This window comes from Pagrus pagrus (genome assembly GCF_965226575.1).
Source record: "Pagrus pagrus genome assembly, chromosome: 6".
Taxonomy (NCBI): Eukaryota; Metazoa; Chordata; class Actinopteri; order Spariformes; family Sparidae; genus Pagrus; species Pagrus pagrus.
The window spans coordinates 5,715,513-5,736,092 of NC_140190.1; the positions used below are offsets into that span (position 1 = coordinate 5,715,513).

At 42.3% G+C, this 20,580-nt stretch overlaps 1 protein-coding gene across 20 annotated transcripts in view; it reads left to right on the forward strand.

The window, feature by feature from the left end:
• kif1aa (kinesin family member 1Aa) overlaps positions 1 to 20,580 on the forward strand; it is a 37,802-nt gene that overhangs the window by 629 nt on the left and 16,593 nt on the right. For 8 of the 20 annotated variants that reach the window (XM_084355719.1, XM_084355732.1, XM_084355733.1 and 5 more), the window contains exons 2-27: positions 1,904 to 2,073; positions 8,261 to 8,334; positions 8,489 to 8,671; positions 8,785 to 8,850; positions 9,095 to 9,273; positions 9,504 to 9,615; positions 9,876 to 9,953; positions 10,114 to 10,179; positions 10,270 to 10,287; positions 10,382 to 10,460; positions 10,560 to 10,638; positions 10,951 to 11,093; positions 11,938 to 11,976; positions 13,514 to 13,716; positions 14,542 to 14,621; positions 15,053 to 15,128; positions 15,773 to 15,852; positions 16,040 to 16,146; positions 16,245 to 16,325; positions 16,460 to 16,640; positions 16,849 to 16,921; positions 17,050 to 17,140; positions 17,224 to 17,372; positions 17,470 to 17,648; positions 17,888 to 18,025; positions 19,666 to 19,983. In XM_084355719.1, the coding sequence (XP_084211845.1) occupies positions 1,968 to 2,073; positions 8,261 to 8,334; positions 8,489 to 8,671; positions 8,785 to 8,850; positions 9,095 to 9,273; positions 9,504 to 9,615; positions 9,876 to 9,953; positions 10,114 to 10,179; positions 10,270 to 10,287; positions 10,382 to 10,460; positions 10,560 to 10,638; positions 10,951 to 11,093; positions 11,938 to 11,976; positions 13,514 to 13,716; positions 14,542 to 14,621; positions 15,053 to 15,128; positions 15,773 to 15,852; positions 16,040 to 16,146; positions 16,245 to 16,325; positions 16,460 to 16,640; positions 16,849 to 16,921; positions 17,050 to 17,140; positions 17,224 to 17,372; positions 17,470 to 17,648; positions 17,888 to 18,025; positions 19,666 to 19,983 (2,978 nt within the window). In that variant the 5' untranslated portion in view covers positions 1,904 to 1,967. The remainder of the gene's footprint in view (positions 1 to 1,903; positions 2,074 to 8,260; positions 8,335 to 8,488; positions 8,672 to 8,784; positions 8,851 to 9,094; positions 9,274 to 9,503; positions 9,616 to 9,875; positions 9,954 to 10,113; positions 10,180 to 10,269; positions 10,288 to 10,381; positions 10,461 to 10,559; positions 10,639 to 10,950; positions 11,094 to 11,937; positions 11,977 to 13,513; positions 13,717 to 14,541; positions 14,622 to 15,052; positions 15,129 to 15,772; positions 15,853 to 16,039; positions 16,147 to 16,244; positions 16,326 to 16,459; positions 16,641 to 16,848; positions 16,922 to 17,049; positions 17,141 to 17,223; positions 17,373 to 17,469; positions 17,649 to 17,887; positions 18,026 to 19,665; positions 19,984 to 20,580) is intronic. The other 12 variants (XM_084355720.1, XM_084355725.1, XM_084355726.1 and 9 more) reach the window with 5 other exon arrangements.

The window sequence follows — 20,580 nt, forward strand, 5'->3', positions numbered from 1 at the left end:
CACGCATGCCCCTGTCAGTGAGGGAAAGGCAACAACGAGGCTGTTAATTTGAAGACATTTTGTGGCATAAGCTGTGAAAATGACGCAGGAAGTATTCAGTTGATTTCTGCAATGAATTAGCGATTTTTAGGCTGATAATATGGGCCTTAAAGCTAGTGTTGACCTGTGTGTGTGTGTGTGTGTGTGCGTGTGTGTGTATGTGTGTGTGTGGCTTTACTGTCACGCTTAAAAATACAACAACAATGAAATCTTTAAAATGTATTTTTGTTAAAATGAGAGATAAGGTGAAATTGTATCAAGCTGTCAGATATAGTACACACCAGCATGGTATTTATGACATGAGCCTTTGTCACTGGGAAAATGGTGGCCGCCCAGCTGAGCTGCATCATCAGCTGATTGGTCTGTAGGAGAAGATTATAGTCATGGATGTTGAAGGGGACTTGAACAGATTTACATTCACCAGAACTTCAAGTGCTGTTTTTTAAACATTTATCTCCTTTATATGAGATATTATGTTGCACACAAGATGCGCTGTAAGCACCTGAGTCTCAACTTCATCACTTCATTTCAGATCATCAAAACAAATCTCGAGTTTGACGTTGAATCTCTGATGTTTTTCAGGCTATTTTATGCATAAATCCTATTTTTTTCTCCCCCCCCCTTCCCAATGAACAGCACGGTTGGTAGAAAATTAAATACTGTTTTCCCCCACAGCTGCTCGCATACATCTCACAAATGACTCTGTTAGGTGCCAGCTGTAGAGGATGTACCAGGAAGCGGGGTGACACAGCAAATTTACAACGCTCAATTATGATGACAGACATCTGAGTCACAAAACCATAGAAACGTAGTCTGACTATCGAAATTATCCCAAATCTTGGGCGTATATTTGGTTCAAGAAAATACGCCTCTCCCCTTATTAATATGCTATAAATTATGATAGTCGTATAATACGTGCAGTTAGACCTGAGACATGCAGTGAAAGATAATCGTATCATATCGCTCACTCTTAAAGCATATTGATGAAAACATTAAATCGTTGTAATTTGATCGGCACGGATGATGAGTCATGCTGGCTCTTGATACACCCACAACACACACCCAACAGTGATTTGATGTTCACGTTTAGTCTTTTTGGAGCAGTATGACGAGTTGCGAGTTTTTTAATGAAACAGAGCTGCTGAATGGAGCCAGAGCCTGGATTTGTGGCTGGTTTCAGTGCCATTGTCATCCAGGGAAATAGCCTGACATTTAGCTGCTGCTGCACTTCTTTTGTCACTGCTGGCTGTATTATCCATCTCCCCTTGGCTGCAGCTGACCATGCATGGTCTTTTCATGTTTCAGCTCCGCAGCCCTACCCTTTTCTATTGTGCCGATCACGTCAACCATAAGGTGTAATATTCGGCTCTTACAATTTTTAACACAAATGGAAAAAAAAAGAAATAGAGAAGGGTCAGTTTTCTTACACTACATCCTAATATAACACATGCCAGAAAGGTGGATAAGTCTATTGCAGCGTTGCATTTACGTACTGAGAAAACTGTTATCTAGGATTTTTGGGGCTGATGCCGACAACAATATGATATAAAATTCCAATATCAATATTTCGGCTGGTTATTAAACACTTGTGATCAACAAATCTAACAGAGGCAGGATATTTTACAGCTCAACAGGTAACTCTATCGTCCCAAATGAAATCAGCGAGCTGGAACAGTAAACTTCAGTTGGAATTTAATAACTGGAAATTATCACAAGCTTCGTTTTACTGCTTTAAAGTTTTCATATCGGTGCGCGTCAGACAACATATACGCCGATACCTATAAATCTGTGATAGGCTAGTCGATAACATCGGCCAACTGGTATATCGCTCAGGCTCTAATTCACTATCTGCTTCCCCCTACAGACCTGCAGGGCCCTTACACCTGGGCACTAACGAAGGCACCCCGAGGTGCTAGGAAGACAGCACCATGGCAGGGGCCTCTGTGAAGGTGGCGGTGCGAGTCCGCCCCTTCAATTCAAGGGAGATCGGAAAAGAAAGCAAATGCATCATTCAGATGACTGGAAACACCACCAGTAAGTAGGCTACTAACAAGAGCTACAATTCACCTGCAGGATGTGCGTTCTGTGTACTTCATGTGTTTTATGACTGTGTATTCAGTCTTCTGTTTAATATATTCTTCAACCAGGAGTAATGGGCTCAGGCTTCTCTGACCTTGACCTTTTTCCCCCCTTGTGAAGGTGATAACTGAAAATTAAAATTCCCCCTGCATAGCACCAGTGGTGACTCTGCAAATCTGTGAACAAGCAAGAACCGTTTAGGGCTGGGCAGTCGATCGTTATCGTGATATGAACCGATCATCTTAGATTTTGGATATCGTTACGTATGATATGGCGTAAGTCTTTTGCTGGTTTTAAAGGCTGCATTACAGTAAAATGATGCAATTTTCTGAATTTACCAGACTGTTTTACTTGTTCTAATACTTCTCTTTACCCATTTAGTCATTAAATCCAGCTTTTTAGGCTATATCGTGTATCACAATATAGCCTAGAATTATTGCAATGTTATTTTAGGGCCACATCGCCCAGCCCTAATCTATTCTAAGATGTGATATCAGCAGAAAATCAATTTAGAGTCATCTTTAATTTCAGAGGCAGGTTATTGAGATACTGTAGGAGATAAATTTGAATCTGTCTACAGAGAAATGTCACCCCGTTGAGCTTGTCTGCAAGAATGATGACTGTCTAATCACTATCGAGTCCATTTTTCAGTCACTTAATAGAGCGAGCTGTAGCCCGGTTGTCGAGATGAAATCTCTCGAACATCATGCTGTAGGTGACATAATCTCCTGCATATTTGACCTGATATTTATTTAGGACAAGGCCTGTTATGTGTTTATGTGGCCAGATTAAACCAGATTAAAAAATGTCTCCTTGGTCAACATTTTATAATTGATTTCTCTATTCAAAGCTGCCAACAGTGCAAGTATGAAATGTGCACGATAATGGCAAATGCATCTGGAAGAAGCAGAATGATTTTGCACATCTAAATTAACTCATATAAACTTGTCACTTATTGTGTACTTGTATCTAACTAGAGTTGTTTCCAGCAAAATCTCCTGTATTTGTTTTTGTTGACAGGTGTTGTAAGTTTTCTCAGCATAGTTCAGAGCAGTCCACATTCCTCGGGTTATACAGTGCACAGCGTGAGGACCGGTTGAGATGAGACTGGAAAGATACTCGATATGTAGTCTGCTTAGCAAGGTAAAGCCGTTTGTCAATAATGGATGAGGCGTCCTGAAATATTTACCGTTTGGCCTAATTTAGCCACCAGCCCCCCCCCCTTCCTCATGTCATGGGTGACTAGACAGCAAGCTGGGCGTCTTTTTTTAGGCTGTCATATTTTAACTGTGTGATTTCTTTTGCATTTTGTGATGTTCTTCCCTGCTAGACTAAACACATTTCTTTAAAAAAGTCTCAAATGAATTGTTCCTTTTTTTGGACACCCTTTTAAAGGTTTCACAGCCTGATGGTGACTACATTTTAGTGAAACCTACAGTAAGATTGGTGTTATTACCTCGGGCACAGAGCCCTACAGCAGTGGACAGTGAGTATTTTGCTGTCAGCAGTGTCCCCTTTAGCAGTGTAAACTTAGATCAGAGGCACTGTAATCCGCAGGGAATATATTTACAGTGTGGATAGCGCTGAGATGCCCTTGGAGACGTCCTGTTCGGGTTTATCTATAGCCTATTTTTTGTTTTTAATTAAGCAAGTTTGCCATGTTAGTACCTGTGACTTGCCAACACTACGATGATAATCAGTTTGGTGTCTGCTTGTTTTTTACTTGATGCTAATTTGGACAGTTCCCGCTTATTCACTGCATCATTCACTACCCTTCTCTAATATATTTAGAAACCAATATAGTAGTTTTGCAGTACGAAGTGCACTGTGGCTCTTTCAACAGTCTACAGCATCAGTCATGCTGTCAAGGCACCGCAGGCTGTGTATCACATATACCGCAGCTCACTCTTCTGTAAAAAGATGACGAGCCGAAACTGACTGCAAAAATATTCCATGCACTTGGCTGCTTCTGGCGTTTGTTTGTATTTTCAGAAATGCATTATTTTCTGATTTATCAATTACAGTAAAATAAGACATGCTTATGACAACTTATGTTAGTAACACGAGAGTCTAATCCGACCTACATGCAGTTAAACGTAGGAGTTCTTGTGCTTTGGTTTGATTTTAACTTACTGTAAGGAAGCCCCTCCTCACAGGCCGTGTGAAAGGATTTTAATCAGGCCTAAATCCTGATTCTGTATATCAATCTACCTTCAAATCCAGAGATTAGACTGAGTTTAGCATTATGTCAGCAGTGCTAGACAGCCTCTTGATAGTTAGACCCACACAGACCACAAAGCCGCTTTCAGTGAGGCTGCAGGTCTTTCAGCAGAGCAGATCGTTCTCTTCCAAACCGAGTCAATAGCTCTGGATGTGAACTGGAGGATGTGAGCAGACTGATGTCATGAAAAAGCCCATTGGTTGCAGTGTCTGGAGGGGGTACAGAGGCGGGTATAAATGCCCCCTTGTCTTTTTGTAGTCTGGGCTGAGGGAAGGAAGAAAAAGAAGGAGTTGTGGAGTTTTTTTGTGTGCGTCTCGCTCGCTGCTTTGTGCTCTCTGACACTCATGTGTGGGTCAATAGCCCAGTTCCCACAAAGCTGGAGAATGGCAGTAATCTTGTTGTTTGAGAGCTCTTCCCTCCCACGCTGACCTTAATTAAGATGCAGGGGACAGACCTGAAGGAAACATAGGCCTCTCTTCAGAAGCCTACTGGGTGCATAGACTTGGTGGATAGATTTTTATTGTATTGCAGCAAAATACTTGTAGAAAAAATTACCTCTGGACTGACTCAAAATATGTCTTATATTAAATTCAAACAAGTTAAATGTATTTCAGGGAAAACTGAGCTTTCTGGTGCTTCATTTAAATTTCAGCACATCTAAAGACCCTATTAGCATAATGTTTACTGCTCTATAATGCTAATTTTGGCTCAACATAGACTGCTGCAGTGCTAAAATAAAGTAAACTCGGATACAAGTCCAGCATAAAGCAGTAGACAACATACCACCCACACACAGTGCTGCTGCTGAATATAGCATCTATGTGGCTCTCCTCCAGTCTCTGTCAGTGGGTTCACATCCCCTCTGCCAGACCTGCTGACGCAGCCACATTTCCTCTCCTATTGACTGGGGCAGGTCACCCGTAACAGTCGGACCAGCATCACTCAGTAACAATTATTGAAGACCTGGCAGCTGTGACAAAGATAAACATGGAATGTCTCGTAAAAGGATGCTGAAAATACGATGCATGATAACTAAAATGAAAATAAATCATATCCACTATAATTAGGATAAATTACTTTAGTTGTTGGCATCACTCACGGTGAACTCCTGACCACCTCTGGTAACGAGGTTTGTGGGAAGAAAAATGGGCTGCTGTTGTATCTCGTCTAATAAACTTTGCCTTCCATGACGTGACTTCCAGACGCAGCGTCATCTGTAAACAGCTGGTAATTAAAAGCGTTTCCATCAGAAAAAGAGCAGACAGGTAATAAAGGGGAGTACGATGAAGATGGAGGACGTGCTTCGTGTACTGAAAATGCTGCTGAATCTGGCCCCAGGTGGAGATTACTCTGACACGCAAGCTGTGACCTCTGTCAACGTCATCCAAGCTACTGACTTCACTCTTAGTAGGCAGCCCTGCCCCACGTTTCACCGTGACACTCATATATGCTGCCAATCACTGCCACTCTGAAGTAATTATCTTCTCTGAGAGCAAGGCGCTTCTCTTTCCGGTGTGTGTGTGCATTTAGGGAGGGGGTTGTCTTGTATGAATCATGCCACAATCAGAGATGAGTAGGCAATGAGAGGATGTCGTGCTGCAGGAGCTCTGCTTCGGTGTTATAGTCAGATCTTGATGTATTTTTCATTTTAGGGGTTTGGTGAATTTGATTTATTTGATGGAATCCAGATTTTTACACACGCGTGTGTAGAAGCTTTTCACAGGGTGCTCTTAAACAGCCATTTTCTTTGTGGCGGGGATGCGTGTTAATGCAGAAGTGATACAGAATTAAAACAAAGCACTACAGAAGGTAGTTGTGTTTTACAAGATACTGTGAGCAGCATCAGCACACTGATATACATTTTCTGTGGTTTATCTTTTCTCATCTTATCTGATGTTATCTTTACTATATGTTGTAATATGGGAGCAGTCTGGCCTTGTATGGGCTAACGTCACCAAAGTTAAGTTGAACAGGTAACGAAGGTGAACTCCACCCTATGTCTGACAGACAAAATGCGATGGTTGGAGGGATTAATTTAATTTCGTTAATGTTAGTTGTCTCTCTAATCCTGAGATATTTAGGTCTAACAGGAATTTCTAGTGATGTCATCATGACACATTATTGCGGAGGACCATTTGTGGCAGGAGACGGTGCACAGTAGCGGAAATGAGCAGCGTGGACATTTTTAGCTGATTAATAAAATTTATTTTTATAGCTGTGGTTAGCAGCAAACCTCATGTATTTTATGACAATTATCATTAAGTGCAGAGGACACTACTTGGATAACTATGAAAGAGAGCACTGCGTGTAAGCTGTAGTATATCTGTAGTGCCCCTACGCACATTTTTGGCCATCGTCCAGAGTACCTGGACACGTCATGCCTCATCTCCGTGTCATGGTCAGGAATGGGTCTGAAACCTGAACCCTAAGTGAGGCACACTGGCCTATATTTCATAGCTGGAAATACAGTAGCAGCGTAGAGAGGAAATAACAGTGTGTACACTTACTTGAGAGTGTACTTAGCCCAGGGCCCTTTCCTCTGTTATCGACCGTATCTGCATTAGTAGAGAAAATGGTGTCTGGAGCTCTGGAAGCAGGGAGGAAGCGTTTTCATAGCTGGCATCAGCAGACCACACCAGATATGTTGTTCTTGGGTGGGCAGTGGGCACGCCACCAAGCGCAGTAGTATTCACAAGAAATTCCCTTTGATTTCAGTGCTTGAGTATGATGGATGCCTTGAGAAAAGAAACAAGAGTAATTTGTATTTACAGTATATTTTTGCCTTAAACTACACAATGTGAAGTGTAATTGTACATGCCTTTTCTAAATCATGAGGAGAATGAACAGACAGTTAGGCCCCAGCGTCCCATCGCATAGAGGGTACGTGTTTATGAGAGTAATCTTTTTTTTTTATTCGTTCATGTTGCTCAGTTGTCTTGGAGTCTGGACATAAAAGAAAGTTATAAAATGTAAATAATTAATAGATATAAAAGTCATGTGTTGTTTGGTTTAGGCATTGTTCTGAAAGAAGCAATTATGATCCCCTTTCAAAAACATATACTGCAAACAAGCCCTGTCAGCTACACTAAAAAGGTTAATAATGGTCGACCTCAATGGGAATAACACAACTTACAAGTGAAGTGAACCAGAAGAAGAATTGAGTTTTGTCTGTAAAGGGTCACGGACCAGAAATATCAAATATCAAGTTAGGTGAGCTGTCAGGAGGAAATGATTTGATTTGGGATTATAATTTAACTACGAAGATTTGCTTGAGTCATCCCTGGTCATGCGGGGGAGGTAAGTCTGGAGGACCAGAATATTATTGTCAATAAGAAGGGCACACCATGTTGATTTAGTTGAAAATGAGTCATGTCTGAGGGGAATAGGTATTTTCCTGTTCGAGTAGACCGATGATGTGTTCGCTACTAAACGGACACCCGTTGAAAGATGAGCTGAGCCTGACAAGCTGAGTCTGAGCGCTCCTAAAATGGCCACTGATACGAACCTTGAAAGTAACGACACGGCCTTTAAATGCGGCACCACCGTCTGGCCAAAGTGTACTTTTGAACGTAGGAAGAAAGAACGGCAAAATTGTCTTTTTTTAAGGTGGTGTGTAACGAGTGTCGCAGCCTCACAGGACCACAGGCGGGCTTGTTCTTTTTGATAATATGTGCTAGTCGCTCAGATGCTTACATATGCTGACAGGTTTTTCATGTTTAGGGTTTGATTCATAATGTGTCACCTTGAAATTTGAAATCAAACTCGTAACTTCCTGCACAGAGATGTTCTGCTGGTACACAGGAAGGCGACGAAGGCCGTCCGCAGCTCTATTAGCACAACATGACACGACAGCTCAGATACAGTTTCACGTGGGCGGCTCTCACCCTCCCCCTGACCCGTGTTCCTTGTCCTGTCTTTCAGCCATCATCAACCCCAAGCAGGCCAAAGACAACAAGAGCTTCAACTTTGATTACTCCTACTGGTCCCACACCTCGGTAAGTCTTTCTGCACTCCCACAGTGCAAATGTTGTGCAGACGTCCCAACAGAGACACACATGATTTGCATCATTTGTGGATCCCATTATGCTGCCTTTGACAGGTTTGTGAGAAAGTTTAGGAAGTGGCTGATTATTGATCTCTGTCCCACAGCCCGCGGACGTCAATTATGCCTCTCAGATGCGAGTGTACAAAGACATCGGAGAGGAAATGTTGCTGCACGCTTTCGAGGGCTACAATGTCTGCATCTTTGCTTATGGCCAGACAGGCGCTGGCAAGTCCTACACCATGATGGGGAAACAGGATGTCAAGGATCAACAAGGAATCATTCCCCTGGTACACACTTCACATGATTACTTAACCAGTGCTCATAACAAAGGAAATGAAAATAAATTTTAGATTTTTCTCAGATGCAACAATCATGGAAGTAATTATTTTTCTTCTTCCAGTTGTGTGAAGATCTTTTCACAAAGATCAATGACAATGTAGACAACAGCAAGGCTTATTCTGTGGAGGTAAGTTATATATATATTTATAGTTTTATCTATTCAATGTATTACTCAGGGTCCATTTTCAAAAATCACTAATCTCACACAAAGAGAAGAGATGTAAAGTACCAGATTTAGCTACTAGCTCATTACTACTGAGCTACTAATACTACTAATGCAAATAATACAAATACATGTTCACTGTATGTGCAGTATACTTGAGCTCCACACCTGTTATGAATGTTCAAGCTGATGTTATGAATCTGAACAGGTAAGCTACATGGAAATCTACTGTGAGCGTGTGCGGGACTTGTTGAACCCCAAAAACAAAGGGAACCTGCGTGTTCGAGAACATCCTCTGATGGGACCTTATGTGGAGGATCTGTCCAAGCTGGCTGTCACCTCCTACAATGACATCCAGGACCTGATGGACTCCGGCAACAAGGCCAGGTGATGGAGCTCTTCATTCATTCACACATCATCCATCAGGCCTGAATTAAACGCCATAAATACATCGGACACATATCAGATAAAGTGGTGATTGTATCTATTATTTGCACCTTTAATTATTTTTCTTGATTTCTTGATTTTCTTGACCTTATTTGCTCTGTTATTATAAGAGAAACATCCTCCTTTGCTGCACAAACTGACAAACATGTATTCACTGTCTGTCTGTGCAGGACTGTGGCTGCCACCAACATGAATGAGACGAGCAGTCGCTCACATGCCGTCTTTAACATCATATTCACTCAGAAACGCCATGATGCTGAGTCTGATAACACCTCCGAGAAGGTAGAGTTTTATCACATCAGCGAACCTGTTTAACATTGAGCTGCTGCTTCCGCTCGTCTATGAGCTGATTGATGAACCTGATTTAAATCTTGTCGTAAATTGGAAATCAATGATCGCTTGAAGGTCGTATTGTAATGACAAGGTAACGTTGTAAAGTTGTTGTTTTTTAATGAAACCGTCCCCAGATAAGATCGATAGCTTTAGCTTTTTTTTGTTGTCAGTAAATATGTTGCAGTTTATTTGTTGTTTTTTTGTTGCAGGTCAGCAAAATCAGTCTGGTGGATCTCGCTGGCAGTGAGAGGGCAGATTCTACTGGAGCCAAAGGGACCAGGCTTAAGGTGAAACGTTTCCCTCAACTGCATCTTGAATATTCAAACAAAAACACATTTTGTTACCTATATGGGAACGGATCGTTATGACTAAATCCATATTCAAGCAGTTCGTCAGTGTATGTACATTCAATGTAAATATCCTTCTCTGCTTCTTGCTCTATCACAGGAAGGAGCAAATATCAACAAATCTCTAACTACACTGGGGAAAGTCATCTCCGCCCTAGCAGAAGTGGTACGTACTGTCTCTGCATTGTTGCATAATAAGATAAAGCAGATTTTGTGTGGGATAAATGTGTTAATTTTATTGTCTACTTCATTTTAGGATTCTGGATCAAATAAGGTAATTTATTAAATTCATTTATTTATTGTTTTTGTTCATATTAATGTCATTAAATACATTGATTTTAATTTTGTGTTTCTAATTGAACACACAGAATAAAAAGAAGAAGAAAGTTGAAAGCCACATCCCCTACAGAGATTCAGTTCTGACCTGGCTACTGAGAGAAAATTTGGGTATGAGAACAATATTTTTTTTTTTTGAATTAGAAGCCAGTATTTCTTACCGATCCATTAGTTCTCGACAAACTGAAGTGTTTTTCTTGATCGTGTCAGGGGGGAATTCGCGCACCGCGATGGTTGCCGCTCTGAGTCCGGCTGACATCAACTACGATGAGACCCTCAGCACACTCAGGTAGAGAGCCGACGACACCTCCTCTCCTCTGCTGCATCTTTTTCCTCCCACACAGCTGCTGCATGCAGTTTGAAGGACGCTGATGCCGGCGACACCAACGTGTTGTGTAATACACGTTTTACCTCAGAGGCTTGCATCAGTTTCACACTTCAAACACCCTTCACGAGTAACAGTACTCGTAACCGCTCGTAACTGCAGAATCGTGTGGATGTGTGATGTCGGGCGGGGTGATGGGGAATATGTGTGTGTGCCTTTTTGTCTCGTCCCTCACCTGAGTCAGCAAACCCAGTGATCCCTCCCTTATACCAACAGGTACGCAGATCGCGCCAAACAGATTCGCTGTAACGCTGTGATCAACGAGGATCCCAACAATCGATTGGTGCGTGAGCTGAAGGAGGAGGTGTCTCGTCTGAAAGATCTCCTCTATGCCCAGGGCCTGGGTGACATCATTGAGAGTAAGGGACCATTTATTGGGTTTAAGTGCTATCTTATGTTTATTTTTCAAATTTCAGATTTTATAGATCCTTTTGTTAGCGTGGAAACTATTCTCAATGACACACTGTCAGCCTCACTTCAGCCCACACAGTCCCCCTCACAGCAGTGTGTGTGTTAATGTACATTTAGACAGAGCGTGGAGCAGTTTAAAGGCCAGTGCAGAGAAATCAATGGGAAGACGTGAATGGAGATGGACAAATACTGATTACCTTTAGACTGCAATGAGACCAGAATGGACAGAGTGCAGTTTACTCTCCTGTCGTGGCCGAAAATAACACAGGCAGAACTGGAAACAGTGTGGGCGGGGTTTCAGGCATTAGCCTCTGAAGCTAAGATTTAGAGCAAGATAGCTAATATGAGCATTTAATAAAAAGTCTGCTTTACAGACTGGAGGTGTGGAGTTGAAAAGCGTAGGCATTTACCAGGCATGAGGGGTGTAATGAAAAGATGCTATCGACACAGGCCAACAACAAACAGTGAATGCATCTTGTCCTCTTCTTCACTGCATCTTCACATTTGTTACAAAATGTGTTTTTTCTTTTGTCGTGGCTAAACTCAAAAAGCCATTTATTGACAACATTTGAAAGATGACAGAAAAATGTCAGCAGAAATTAAAATGCAAAGTTATGTATTATGTCCTGAGAGCAGCGAAGCCGTATTGATGTTTATTTATGTCGGTGGCTGCGCTCAGGTGTTCAGCAAATACCTAGGGAATTTTCAAATCCATTAACATTTTTATCTAAAGGTGTTACGCTGTCTTACTCTCTCTTTCTCTCTCTGTCACTCTTTCTCTTCTCCTCCCAGCATATCGAGCAACTGGTGCTGACATAGAGGGTTTGAAATGTGTGTTTTTCTGGCTCTTGCTTTTGCTCTTGTGGCAGCTTAGCATCACCGGTGCTTATTTTGAGCATTTCATAGTAGCTTCTCTGTGTTCTCTGCAGCACCACAATATCATAAGATTGGCTCAGAATGAGTTTGCCTCGTAGCTAATGTTAATGCAATATAACTAGCACTTAGCGCAGGTCAGAGTTTGTGCCATGTCATGGTGCTGCAGAGATCTGTGTATGGCTTCGTAGCTGTGGCATTAGTGGGAGCTTAATTGTTCACCAAGCAACAAAACAGAGCAATACGATATGGAAGATTATAGGCCATGATAAAATATGCTTCATCCCCATCTTTGATTTCCCTGATGTAGAAACAGTAGCTTCCCATTCCCCTGGCAGCTCTGTCTGGCTTTATCGCCTCCTGTTGGCAGCAATAACAGAAAACATACATAAGACGTTGCAGCCGTCAGTCACAGAGAGAGTATAAGCACTTACATAATGTGGGTCTTTTGAGGTAGTCATCTCATTCGATGCCATGAATTTTTATTGTCTTCCTATAATACACGACTTCATTAACCGCACTCCGAAGGCAATATTCTGCGATCCATCTCGGTGGGCAGCAGCCTGTCCAGATGGATGGGTGTGATACACTTTCCCAATTTATTACTCTGTGTTGCCATAGCAGCAGCTGCAGGGTTGCTATTCTTTATTTTGTAGACTCTATCAGAGGCCCTCGAGGTGCCGAAATGCCAAGATGAAACACAGTGAACTTGATGTAAAATGACTATTTTGATACATTTTGATTTGAAAATGTCCAATGAGGACGTAGGTTCCTCAGCTACCCAAACAAATATACAACTATGTCTGATTCTCTGCCAGAGAAATGGATTTCTGCTCTCAGTCATTTGTTTGACATTGCTGATGTTTGCGAAGCACACTGAGCATTAAATGCATCTTGCTGCTTTTAGATGATAATCGAGACTTCTGGCTTCACAATGTTCTCTGCAGGAAATATGACCCTATTACAAATGAGTCATTATGTCTCTGCACAAAGGGCGGCCTAGCCTGTGTATTAATTTTCCATACATGATGACTAATTTGTTCTTGCCGTTAAAAAAGCTTGATTGGGAGTGAGCAATAGAATTACTGTCTCAGACTACAGTAGATTATCTGAGATAGCAGACGAACACTAAATATAAGGAAGTTTGACATGTTCCTGCATATGATGCTCTGCTTGAAGTTTTTTTTTGTACTAGCTGCATTTTCTTTGGTTAGGCTGGACGGCCTCTTTGTTGCATCCTTTAAGTTGGTCCTCCCTGCGCGTGGCTTTCTGCTGGTGCTGCTCTCGCTTGTATACTGGCAATTTAAATTTCTCTTTGTGACTTTTTGTGAGTTGTTTCAGGCAACATATCTTCTTTCTTTTTCTCTTCTCTTCTATTCTCCCTTCTCTTCCTTATCTTTTTGCATTTCTTGCGTTTCTTTATTCCCTGTTATTGATTACCCCAACTCCTCTTCTTGTACACGTGCCGTGCCGTGCCCCCGTCCCTCCCCGACAGACCTTTCCGATTACAAGAACAATAACAATAAAGGCCAAGCTGTGAATCAAAAGGATGATCTCTCCACAGTGACTAATGCCATGACGGGGATGAGTCCCTCTCCGTCTCTCTCAGCCCTGTCCAGCCGTGCAGGGTCCATCGCCAGTTTGCATGACCGCATCATGTTCAGCCCGGGAAGCGAAGAGGCCATCGAGAGGCTGAAGGTGACCACTGGATAACACACATTAACACAGTGTCATGTATACAATGCTCATAAGCTACATATTTTCGGATCATATTTCACATAACCGTCTCAGTAGTTAGTGGCCGGAAACATTCTACATTTTTTGTGTTGTCAACAAATCTCATGAAAAGACAAAAATCTGCAATATATTTAGTGTGTTTATTGACACTGTCTGACTTGCCCAGACTGACCCATTCTTTGCCACTATAGTCATAAATCTCTTAGTGTTTGGGGGTATTTTATGCCTGTATTAGAGAATCGATAGTAGACGGATGAGAGGAAGCGAGGGGAGAGAGAAGTAGAATTATGGCCAACAGAGGTCCAGACTCAATCCGGGAGCGTTGCTGTTCATGGTCATTGCTCCTATAGGTTAACTGTTAAACTGTGGCTCAAAGCAGTTTTTAACAAACGCAACTTAAATGGTGGATTTGTTGAGGACTATTTTCAGTCATGTATTTAGTTCTCTGTTTGTGGCAGCAGGACCAAACACTGTGTCTGGAATGACTCAGAATAACCTACAGTGCCCACGTTCATCTTAATTAAGGAGCATATCGACCAGTGCAACAGTGTGGCTCATTGTTGTGTTTCTAATCATCGTTGGACAACAATGGAGCTCTGTGGCACAGAGGAATAAGATACTGTATGTCCAGCAGAGACAATACCTGATAGTTTGATCATTTCATCATTGGTTTTGTTTTGTTTTCATTGGATTTGTTGACAAAAAGAAAAATGTATAACACCAGCATCAGACTTGTCCTTGAAATACGTGTTTACATTAATCAACACTTTCTTTTCAAAATGTCAGGAAACAGAGAAAATCATTGCTGAACTCAATGAGACTTGGGAGGAGAAACTTCGCAGGACAGAAGCCATTAGGATGGAAAGGTGAGATATACAATATATACGCAATATTTTTTACTATGTTGTATCAGTAAGATTTAGTTTTTTTCTTAGAGAAGACTCCGAGACAAAATAAACATTTAATTGTGGGAAAAAAAGGGAGAGAGATCAGGCTAACAACAGAAAATATCAAAGCACGACATGTGGAGTATTAATATACTAGTACAATATAATATACATATTTTATAAAATAGTTAATTATTCTGTTTTTCTAGAGTAGTTAAAATGACTCCATAATTTGCACCAAGAAACATAAAAAAGATTTCAGGAGCAACATGCATAATTCTTTCATAAGTACTGAGAGTTTTTAAGTAGGAAAAACTGGGATTGTGCAGTATGGACATAAACTTTATTCATGATTAAGGCATTTTGACATAAAGCTGCTTGGTGTACTGAGTCTGACAATCCATCCACAGAGAGGCCCTGCTGGCAGAAATGGGTGTAGCAATGCGAGAAGACGGCGGGACAGTTGGTGTGTTCTCTCCTAAGAAGGTAAGAAAATATTAGACTTCTCCTAAAAATCTGCTGTAATCTAATACTCATCATTTGAATTATTCACCAAAATGCTTGTTTATTTACCCCAAAGCCCTCCGATAACCCTAGAAAGCCCCAGCCTGTGTTTATCGACACAGTCGGGCTGTTTTCCCCCAACGAGGTTTGTAGCTGTGAAGTGTTTAAAGCTGTCTCCTTCTCTGAGTGCTCTGAGTCTCACTTCAATAGGAGCCTCGCCAAGGCAGATCAGTCGAGGGTTTTTTTCTTTTTCATTAAGTGTTATCTTAAATCTACTTCATTACTCACTTCAGACGCTCCCCGAAGGCGGCAATGGGTGTAAACATGGGGGGAAAAGATAACAGCAGTGCCCCCATTTCAGTGATTTATGGCTCGCAGCGCTGTAACATCTAACAGAGACTACATTAAAGACTCAAGCTGTGAATCTGCGGGGAGTGAATTTGACTGCATGGTTTTAACTGTTGCTGATTGTTTGATGTTTGTAACTGGGAGAGATTGTTGTTCAGCTCTCTGGCGTGCAGTGGGTGCATATGTTATATTGTAAACAACATATGGTTCATAAATGATTTATGTGCATTACTCACCTGATTACTACAGTTAGTAAATTATTTCTTCTTCTGTGTCAGACGCCTCATCTGGTGAACCTCAACGAGGATCCTCTGATGTCTGAGTGTCTGCTGTACTACATTAAAGACGGGATCACCAGGTTAGATATTGTCGGACATGTCACTGTATAATAGTAGGGTCATATTGAAGGATGGGAGGATGTTCGTCCTTTCCTACTGTATGTTTCAGATTTTACTTACTTACTAAATGCACGTTCAGTTCACTGTACCGCCCTTTACTGTTTGATTGTTTGCTCTGACATCACATCGCCGCTTGTTCGTTTTTAGGGTAGGTCGAGTAGACGCCAGCAGTCGCCAGGACATAGTCCTCAGCGGCCACTTCATCAAGGATGAGCACTGCACCTTTACCAGCGCTACTGGTCCAACAGGAGAAAGTGCGTGATGTTTATCTTGCTTGTAGTTGTGTTTATCAGAGTTTGATATTGACAGGCAGGAAGTGCAGTCTCATTTTGCCTTCTCTGTTTCTGAGCAGCAGTTGTCCTGGAGCCCTGTGAAGGAGCTGAGACTTATGTTAATGGAAAGAGAGTGACGGAGCCCACTGTCCTCAAATCAGGTCAGTAAGCTCTCTTGCTCTGTGAATTTCACATTTCTTTATGTCCTAATGATAGCAACATGTATGTGGTACCACTCTGTATATAGTATGTATGCTTTTGGCTTTGTACGTTAACATTTTTAAATCTCCTAAAGGAAATCGCATCATCCTCGGGAAGAGCCACGTGTTCCGGTTCAACCACCCCGTGCAGGCCAGGGCTGAGAGGGAGAGGACCCCATGTGCTGAGACCCCGGCTGAGCCTGTGGACTGGGCCTTCGCCCAGAGGGAGCTGCTGGAGAAACAGGGCATTGACATGAAACAGGAAATGGAGCAGAGGTACTTTAAGGAAATGGTGAACTTTACTTGTTATAAGGAAGTGTAGAGTGCAGATTGATTGTAATATCGCTGGTTAGTGAAATCTTAAAAGCTGCCACATTATACAAGCCTCCAGCACAGTAAATGGCGTGACAAACCAAATCAGTGCTTCCTTTGAGGTTGTGCATCACTTTCAACCTGTGTTATTCACTTGTGTTTATGCCTACAGGCTGCAGGAGTTGGAGGATCAGTATCGTAAAGAGAGAGAGGAGGCCAACAACCTACTGGAGCAGCAAAGACTGGTACAGTAATGAGCAGCAGCTTTGTGTGCCACACAAAGTTAGATCTCACTGAAATTGTGTTATTTTGAGATGTATGTGTCTTTTATTTGCATGTGTTTCACATTGCCCTTCAATAATTAATTGTCCAGGATTATGAGAGCAAGCTGGAGGCTCTTCAGAAACAAGTGGACCGTTACTACCCAGATGTCCCTGAAGAAGAGGAAGAGCCAGAAGAGGAAGGTAGTGCAAATTATTGGACACATATACATATCTGTGTTTGTGGTGAAATACAGCTCAGTTGATTTTATCCTTTGCGCCCACAGTGCAATGGACAGAGAGGGAAAGAGAGCTGGCTGTGTGGAGCTTTCGTAAGTGGAAGTGTTACCAGTTCACCTCTCTCCGTGACCTGTTATGGGGGAATGCCATCTTCCTTAAAGAGGCCAATGCCATCAGTGTGGAGCTCAAGAAGAAGGTCCTACATGTTGTTGCCATATAAACTCCTTACATCCACAGATTGATGTCATGACATGACTCCCTAATCACACCCCATGCTTTCTGTTCCCCTGCAGGTCCAGTTCCAGTTTGTGCTGCTCACAGACACACTGTATTCGCCCCTGCCTCCAGACCTGCTGCCCCCAGAGGCGAGTAAGGACAGGGAGATACGACACTTCCCACGCACCATTGTGGCCGTGGAGGTGCAGGATCAGAAAAATGGAGCCACCCACTACTGGACATTAGAAAAATTAAGGTACATTAACTTGGACCAAGTCTTTACATGATAGTCCGAGGCCAGTATTGGGCTAATACGCCCAAACATTCTCTCAAATCAAAATAAAATCTATATCTAATCCACAAGCCTTTGATAAACAGTAGAAACATTTCACACAAAGCACAGTATTCACTGGATAAACATTTCTCATTAACTCCGTGCTGTGATTGTTTTAAGCAAAATGACTTCATGTGGAAATTGGTTGCTGCTTCTTGCAGGCAGAGGCTCGATCTCATGAGAGAGATGTACGATCGCGCCGCTGATGTGCCCAACAATACCACTGAAGACTGTGAAAATGTGATGACTGGAGGGGACCCCTTTTACGATCGCTTCCCCTGGTTCCGCCTGGTTGGCAGGTAAATGCCGAACACCACTGTCCCTATACGCTACAGATAGAGAGACAGAAGAGGACAGGAAGACGTTCACACTGAACTCACGCAAATGTCAACAGCAGTGAGCAAACAGAGGCCCAGTGTTAGTCATACATGTCCATTTAGGATAATGGGAGGCTGTTGGCTGTAACTGCCACATATTGTGAATGTGGTCAACTAATGGGCCATAATGACGGAGACACCAGGATGAAGCAGTCCGCCCACTTCATTGTGGTCTCTCTGTCATTACATACAGAAGTCTGGTGTTTACAGTCTATGCTCTGAATGCTTCATCAAATATCTCCAGTTCAGCCGGTATAAAAAAAATGTATTTGTATGAAGAACTTACAAACAAGATGTATTAACTGTGAGCTGTGCCATATCTTTTCATAACTGAACTCGGTAAACTGTCCCTTTTCTCTGGAAGCCAGTGTGAATATATTTCTTCTGAACACGGCCTTGCAGCTTGAAGGATGGATTTGACAATCAATGGAAATGATTGGTACAAGCCAGTTGATGCCAGACCTGTCTGTTTTAATGGGAACAATCGGCCGTCAAACATTTGAGATTTCTTTAGTCCTCCTACTCAGAGCCTGCTGTTTCTTTCACTCCCACCTTGGCACACAGCCTCCTCAATCTCTCTGCCAAGCTCTCGCTCTCTCTCTCATCTCCCTCTTGCAGATGGGTCCTACACAGTCACATGGCCCTGTTACATAATATTCAGCATATCAAGCCTTTAATGCTGTTCAGCGCCTGCAAGACAAGCAAAAATGATCAGGCAGTAATCTGAAAAATGTCCCCTTGAAATATGTTGCTTGTCAGCTCATTTAGATTCCCTACTCATACAATAGGCGAGTAATACAGGCATACGTGGCCAAAGGCCCCACATTTAATTAAATCTAGTTGACTAGACGATTTATCAGCAGTCAACTGAAGTTGGATGTAGCAGCATGAAGTATTTTATCAATCAGTTTTCAACTTTGGCATCTAAATTATAGCCAACAGATCGTAAGCAAATATGTACGACTTCATCCTCGGGGGAAAATTAACATTTTCCCGCAGCACCGAGACAAAAGGTAAGAAAACAGATACAGAGCTATTTAAATGAAAAAGATGAAGTATGGTGGATCAGGTCAGTTTTCAAAATATAACAGACAAAATAAAGGAAACCATTTAACTACGTAGCATATATCATCTACATGTATAATAGAAGCACGTAAATCAAGGATAAATGAGGAAATACGCTGATACGCCAATATCAGTCAGGCGTGACGTCCTGCTTCTGAAATGCTCCTGGTTGGATATGAGGCTGCGTGGAGGACGTAACAAAACCACCTCACATACATGAGGTCACAGAGACACTCCCTGAGGAATCAAGGCGTAAAATACAGTAAACGCTCTCTCAGCAAAGGCACTGAAATACTTCTAACAACCTTTGTTGTCCCTTGTCTCGCACTCTCCCATCTGTACTCTCCATGTATGCTGTCCACTGAAACAGTACAGTAGAGGCAGGTTTTCTCCTGTGGTCCAGTCCATATGGTGCTCTGCCGCTCCTTGTGTTTGAACAAGTGTGTGCTTTCTCTCCAACTGTACTAACCTAATTCCCATGTCTCTGGCTGCACCAGAAACCCCATTTTCAACACATGCATGAGCGAGCGCATGAGTGATCCCACCCCATCCCCGACCCTCTCCAACTCTGAAATTACTGAGCTGGCTGACCCGCAGCACGAGGGTCGAGGGGAGGAGGCGGAGTTGGAGGATTTGGAGGACCTGGACGATGATATCTTTTTGGACGACCCGTGCTTGGAGCTCGGGGGAGAGGATGATGATGATGATGATGATGATGATGATGATGATGATGATGAGGGAGAGTTCTGCCGAGGCTCCAGCGAAGGCCAGGATCCCTTTTACGACCGCTCACCATTATTCAGTGTAGTGGGAAGGTTGGTGAGGTTTCGGGAGCATGCTGGTGGAGGAAACTAGCTCTTTCACGCTGAGACGCAGAGTCTGTGTCCCTCGATAGACGTCAGCACAAACTAGATGACATTCTTGACCATGCTCAACACAGTACTGATACAGCACGAGTATGTCCTTACAATGTCCTCACTGTGATGTGGACATGTGTGTTTCTGCAGCAGATGCGTGACAGAAAGTTAGCCTGCTACATTTTTCTTTGAACTGTCCAGTTGCGACAGGTAAACTTTAGGTTGTGATATTGGTAAAACTTTATTTTAACGTACACATATTCACCATGATGTCGTTGATTTTTAGCATCCAAGCAAGCATCTTATTCTGCGGCTACTAGCAGTAATCATTACTGCTTATTGATAGTAAATAAGGAAGTTGTTGTACATGAATTATGATCTTAATATGCTTTGCTTAGTATGGGCCTATAAGGTGGTACCACAAGAATATTGTCCCCCAATAACACTTAATAAATATGGTCCATTCTTACATTACTAAAACACAAGACTACAAATGTTAATAGGGTCCAAATCACTCTAAATTAAGTCCTTATAACTCAGACATAGACCAATTTA